This window comes from Salmo salar, chromosome ssa09 (genome assembly GCF_905237065.1).
Source record: "Salmo salar chromosome ssa09, Ssal_v3.1, whole genome shotgun sequence".
NCBI lineage: Eukaryota > Metazoa > Chordata > Actinopteri > Salmoniformes > Salmonidae > Salmo > Salmo salar.
Genome location: NC_059450.1, coordinates 53,377,170 through 53,383,904, shown reverse-complemented (window position 1 = coordinate 53,383,904; position 6,735 = coordinate 53,377,170). Strand labels below are relative to the sequence as shown.

Below are 6,735 nucleotides of genomic sequence, written 5' to 3'. Positions count from 1 at the left end.
GGGGCTGGCAGGCCCCTTTTTGGGGCGGCAGGGTACCCTAGTGGTTAGAGCGTTGGACCAGTAACCAGCAGGTAGCCTAGTGGTTAGAGCGTTGGACCAGTAACCAGCAGGTAGCCTAGTGGTTAGAGTGTTGGACTAGTAACCAGCAGGTAGCCAAGTGGTTAGAGCGTTGGACCAGTAACCAGCAGGTAGCCTAGTGGTTAGAGCGTTGGACCAGTAACCAGCAGGTAGCCTAGTGGTTAGAGCGTTGGACTAGTAACCAGCAGGTAGCCTAGTGGTTAGAGCGTTGGGCCAGTAACCAGCAGGTAGCCTAGTGGTTAGAGCGTTGGACTAGTAACCAACAGGTAGCCTAGTGGTTAGAGCGTTGGACCAGTAACCAGCAGGTAACCTAGTGGTTAGAGCGTTGGACTAGTAACCAGCAGGTAGCCTAGTGGTTAGAGTGTTGGACCAGTAACCAGCAGGTAGCCTAGTGGTTAGAGCGTTGGACTAGTAACCAGCACGTAGCCTAGTGGTTAGAGTGTTGGACTAGTAAACAGCAGGTAGCCTAGTGGTTAGAGCGTTGGACTAGTAACCAGCAGGTAGCCTAGTGGTTAGAGCGTTGGACTAGTAACCGAAAGGTAGTCTAGGGGTTAGAGTGTTGGACTAGTAACCAGCAGGTAGCCTAGTGGTTAGAGTGTTGGACTAGTAACCAGCAGGTAGCCTAGTGGTTAGAGTGTTGGACTAGTAACCAGCAGGTAGCCTAGTGGTTAGAGCGTTGGACTAGTAACCAGCAGGTAGCCTGGTGGTTAGAGCGTTGGACTAGTAACCAGCAGGTAGCCTAGTGGTTAGAACGTTGGGCCAGTAACCAGCAGGTAGCCTAGTGGTTAGAGTGTTGGACTAGTAACCAGCAGGTAGCCTAGTGGTTAGAGTGTTGGACTAGTAACCAGCAGGTAGCCTAGTAGTTAGAGCGTTGGACCAGTAACCAGCAGGTAGTCTAGTGGTTAGAGCGTTGGACTAGTAACTGAAAGGTTGCAAAATCAAATCCCCGAGCTGATAAGGTAAAAATCTGTCGTTCTGCCCCTGAACAAGGCAGTTAACCCACTGTTCCTAGGCCGTCATTGTAAATAAGAATTTGTTCTTAACTGACTTTCCCAGTTAAATAAAAAATAAAATGAATAAATAAAAGGTAGGATTTCTTTTGTCTCTGGCCCACACTCCAGTACAGTAGGTGGCGGTCATGCACCATAACGTTGGATGCCAACCGCAGATAAACCCCGAAGAAGAAGAATCAGGGTTTTCACCGCGTTGATCAAGTAGCACATGAGTTCAGCGAACTCATCAACACGGCGCTTCTTTTGTAGCACATTGTGCATTTTCTGCAGCAGGTTGTTCCAGCTGGACAGTTCTGCAGTAGGTTGTTAACATTGTGTCTTTTCTGACAGTTCTGCAGCAGGTTAAGGACAGAAAGTTCACACAGAACCGGAGGCGTCATGGCAGAAGAGGCGAAGAAACTTTCAGGCTACGCAGCGGTGGATAACCATGTTCAGGTAATATAAATGATATTGACTATACATTATTAATATAACTATCTAACTACAGGGGCGGACTTTAGGTTGATAGCTAGCATACTCTGTTTACAACGTGGATGTCAAGCCATGTGCTTGATACTGATGCCGAACAACAGCTATAGTAGCTGGCTAGTTAGTTAGTTAGTTAGTTAGTTACTGGTAACTAGCAAACAACATGTTTAATCATGTAGTTTTTAGTTAGACATATGACTACTTTCCTAACAGCAATGAATGCGCCAAGGCAGCTGTTTCTATGCCAGCCAGGAGGATGGTCACCTTTGGCACCAGGTAGCATGGTCCCCTTTGGCACCAGGTAGGATGGTCACCTTTGGCACCAGGTAGGATGGTCACCTTTGGCACCAGGTAGGATGGTCCCCTTTGTCACCAGGTAGCATGGTCCCCTTTGTCACCAGGTAGCATGGTCCCCTTTGTCACCAGGTAGCATGGTCCCCTTTGTCACCAGGTAGCATGGTCCCCTTTGTCACCAGGTAGCATGGTCCCCTTTGTCACCAGGTAGCATGGTCCCCTTTGTCACCAGGTAGCATGGTCCCCTTTGTCACCAGGTAGCATGGTCCCCTTTGTCACCAGGTAGCATGGTCCCCTTTGTCACCAGGTAGCATGGTCCCCTTTTGGCACCAGGTAGCATGGTCCCTTTTGGCACCAGGTAGCATGGTCCCCTTTGGCACCAGGTAGCATGGTCCCCTTTGGCACCAGGTAGCATGGTCCCCTTTGTCACCAGGTAGCATGGTCCCCTTTGTCACCAGGTAGCATGGTCCCCTTTGTCACCAGGTAGCATGGTCCCCTTTGTCACCAGGTAGTATGGTCCCCTTTGGCACCAGGTAGCATGGTCCCCTTTGTCACCAGGTAGCATGGTCCCCTTTGTCACCAGGTAGCATGGTCCCCTTTGGCACCAGGTAGTTGGCTTTGCAAGATGAGGTAATACTGTCTCACCTTCAGGGGATTTTTTTAAGGTGATCATTCTAGACTTGCATATTGTTACCAGATAATGTGAATTAACTCTGTTTTATAACCATTACTGGGGGTTACAGGAGCATAGATCATTGTCAACCAAACTTAACTTGGTAACGTTATAAGATCTTAGTTCTCGACTCGACCAAACGTCTATCTTCTAAAATACAAATACTCCTTTATTAAAATAAACGTAATTCCTCCATGAGTTAATCCAGCAATGTGTAAATCGCCATGTTCTCTCATTGATCGAGACACGTGGATTTATTTTATGGTATATTGGTGATCCCACAATGTAATGTGCATCCTGCCACCTACTATGCGGGATGGAAACAAGATTACCCCCCCCAAAAACTGAACTTCCAATAAATCAAACAAACTTATCTGTTAAAAATAAATAAAACCAGATCTGATTCCTGTACAGGCTCTAGAGGACCCTGGGAGGGTGGGCCTTCAGGCGCCAGTACCCTTTGCATGTCTTCCAATGTAAAACCTTTTGAGTCCCAAAAACTTTTCTGCTGCAGCCACAATGTCCAAATTCTACTGCGTTGAGACTTGTGCTGTACACTTTATTAACTGTGGCAATGAACGCAACAAAGTCCACCGTTTTAACACACCGGGTGTCTTTTTGTCTGGCAGCAGACATTTACTACAGAGACGGTATCCACTACCATCTCTTCACGGGAACAACTTGTTATCACTTCTGTATAGATTTGGTTGGCCGCTCTAACTTTGACCACCTGAATCTCCTTCACCCTTACAGGGCACTCCAGAAACACTGGCTCATGATCCCCCCACCGTCGTCGTCCTTCTACACACCTATCTTCAATATGCTCTGTTCAACTGCACACACTTGAAACAAGGCCAAATCCTTTACAATTTTTACACTGCAGTGGTTTGGGAATGAAAGCTTGTACGGCGTATCTTACGTAAACAAACAAGTTTCACATGCAACAGGACAATCAGGCTTCTTTTTCCTCTGTTCACCCAGAGGGTCAGACGCCGGGCACCAACCACACTAAGAATTCTCTTCAGGTCTTCAAGCTGAACATCCGTCGTCACCCCTGAGGTGACTCCTTTGACTGGTGTCTCTACTCCGAAGTTCAAAACAACATTTCTGTTGTCCGGATTCTTGTTGGAGGCTCACTGCAATCTTCCTCTGTTCTTCAGAAATACAATGAATCAAAATAAGACCACTTCTGGTCACTCTGACAGACTCCACTTTTCCAAGGGTCGTACTTCTCCATTTGACACCTAAAACACGTTTCCCCACATGCATCCTTGCTCAACAAACGCATCCCAACCAGAAGCGATTCATTATCATTTACACAAATATCCTCCACTCCCAATTTTAGACAAATTACTTTTTTGCTCCAGTTGAAACTGTTGTTGTCCACTCAGAACAAAACACTACCACTCAACACCCGCTGCAACTGTTCTGCAATAAATCCTCGCAATCCAAAGTACTTCTCTGCCGCTGTCACCACAACCTCTCTTTTCTCTGACCTTCCGATCCATTTCTGCAGTACAATTGACAACCACATACAGAGCCTTCGGGAAAGTATTCAGACCCCTTGACTTTTTCCACATTTGTTATGTTACAGCCTTATTCTAAAAAAGAAAATCCTCAGCAATCTACACACAATACCCCGGGAATGACAAAGCGAAAACAGGTTTATACATTTTTGCAAATTTATAAAAACATACCTTATTTACATAAATATTCAGACCCTTTGCTATGAGACTCCAAATTGAGCTCAGGTGCATCCTGTTTCCATTGATCATCCTTGAGATGTTTCTACAACTTGATTGGAGTCCACCTGTGGTAAATTCAATTGATTGGACATGATTTGGAAAGGCACACACCTGTCAATATAAGGTCCCACAGTTGACAGTGCATGTCAGAGTAAAAACCAAGTCATGAGGTTGAAGGAAACAGGATTGTGTCGAGGCACAGATCTGGGGAAGGGTACCAAATGTCTGCAGCATTGAAGGTCCCCAAGAACACAGTGGCCTCCCATCATTCTTAAATGGAAGGAGTTTGGAACCACCAAGGCTCTTCCTAGAACTGGCTGCCTGGCCAAACTGAGCAATTGGGGAAGAAGGGCCTTGATCAGGGAGGTGACCAAGAACCTGATGGTCACTCTGACAGCTACAGAGTAACTCTGGAGATGGGAGAAACTTCCAGAAGGACAACCATCTCTGCAGCACTCCACCAATCAGGTCTTTATGGTAGAGTGGCCAGACGGCAACCACTCCTCAGTAAAAGGCACATGACAGCCCACTTGGAGTTTGCCAAAAGGCACCTAAAGACTCTCAGACCATGAGAAACAAGATTCTCTGGTCTGATGAAACCAAGATTGAACTCTTTGGCCTGAATGCCAAGCGTCACGTCTGGAGGAAACCTGGCACCATCCCTAGGGTGAAGCATGGTGGTGGCAGCATGCTATGGGGATGTTCTAAGCGGCAGGGGCTGAGAGACGAGTCCGGATCGAGGCAAAGTACAGAGATTAGAGGTCGACCGATTATGATTTTTCAACGCCGATGCCGATTATTGGAGGACCAAAAAAAGCCGATTCCGAGTAATCGGCCGAATTTAAATAACATTTTTTATTTTCTTTGACATTTTTATTTATTTTATTTTAGTATTTTTTTTTGTAATAATGACAATTGCAACAATACTGAATGAACACTTATTTTAACTTAATATAATACATCCAAAATCAATTTAGCCTCAAAGGCTTTCAGGTTCTCTGAGCTACTAGAGCACGTGTCCCTCTTTTTGCACCTCCGTCTGCTGGCTAGCAAGTTCACGTTCGTCTATGGCTCGACCCACCAGTCTCAATCAATGAGCAAATTTGAAATGGACAAGATGGCGATGTACTTCATGGAGGGAAAAACATGTATATTTTAACGGAGCATTTTCTAAATTCAAAACTACCCCTTGCAACTGGACTCGAATGAAGATGGTATCCACCAATACGAGGTTAGTTGAAACATCTGAGGTTCTGTATAGGCCAACCTGTAACGCCCAGTAATAGATACAATAAATATTGGGTTAAATCTCATTATCTGGTGTAACTATAGCTACAGATTGTTAACTCCTTCTGTGGGTTATCTGTAATAATAATAATCTCTGGTGACATTTTGGTTTCATCATAAACTCCGAACGGGGACATTGAGAATAGAAAGTGAACATGACCAAAGCAAAGCTGCACTACCGTTCTCTGTAACGAACTTACTAGAGACTGTAATGTGCTATTAGCAACAATCAATGCATTCAAGGAATAAAACAAGGAAAGAAAACATGACTGTTTTTTTCCTTTCATTGTAAGTTGTAGCCAACCAGGGTACAAGTTATGTTCAAGACTAGCCTCTCGTGCTTTGGCGTTTTACCAGCATGTGCCCAAGGTAATGTGTAGTACCACTATGTGAAATGTACTGACTTGCTCGTCTTTCCTTCCATCACAGAACCACCAGGTAGTTGGCGTGGGCAGTGGATCCACCATTATGTATGCTGTAGACAGACTAGGTGAGGAGACTAGTAGTCTTTAACGGTTGATTTTATACAACAAGTGAAGTTAGTACTTTTATTAGTCCACAAAGGGGATTAGGGCATAATGTAGGCTGGTCCATGAGCCTTTTCAGATGTTGTGTTTTCTCATTAAGATGGCTTGGAACTGTGATCTAACGTGTGTGTGTGTGTGTGTGTGTTCCAGCGGAGAGGGTTCGTCAAGAGAAACTCAACATCGTGTGTGTCCCAACCTCCTTCCAGGTGAAGTGAGACACACATCTCTCACCTCTCGTTCTCCCTCCTCTCTCTCTCTCTCTCTCTCTCTCTCACCTCTCCTCTCTCTCTCTCTCCTCTCGTTCTCCCTCCTCTCTCTCTCTCTCCTCTCGTTCTCCCTCCTCTCTCTCTCTCTCACCTCTCGTTATCCCTCCTCTCTCTCTCTCTCCTCTCGTTCTCCCTCCTCTCTCTCTCTCTCTCTCTCTCACCTCTCGTTCTCCCTTCTCTCTCTCTCTCTCTCACCTCTCGTTCTCCCTCCTCTCTCTCTCTCTCTCACCTCTCGTTCTCCCTCCTCTCTCTCTCTCTCTCTCACCTCTCGTTCTCCCTCCTCTCTCTCTCTCTCTCTCTCACCTCTCGTTCTCCCTCCTCTCTCTCTCTCTCTCTCACCTCTCGTTCTCCCTCCTCTCTCTCTCTCTCTCTCACCTCTCGTTC

General features: G+C 46.0%; 1 protein-coding gene across 2 annotated transcripts in view; it reads left to right on the top strand.

Annotated features, from left to right (window-relative positions):
* The first annotated feature begins 1,247 nt into the window (after window positions 1–1,247).
* rpia (ribose 5-phosphate isomerase A (ribose 5-phosphate epimerase)) overlaps window positions 1,248–6,735 on the top strand; it is a 30,173-nt gene continuing 24,685 nt past the window's right edge. The window contains exons 1-3 of one of the 2 annotated variants that reach the window (XM_045723808.1): window positions 1,248–1,526; window positions 5,988–6,048; window positions 6,236–6,291. In XM_045723808.1, coding sequence (XP_045579764.1) covers window positions 1,470–1,526; window positions 5,988–6,048; window positions 6,236–6,291 — 174 coding nt within the window. In that variant the 5' untranslated portion in view covers window positions 1,248–1,469. The remainder of the gene's footprint in view (window positions 1,527–5,987; window positions 6,049–6,235; window positions 6,292–6,735) is intronic. The other variant, XM_045723809.1, reaches the window with a different exon arrangement.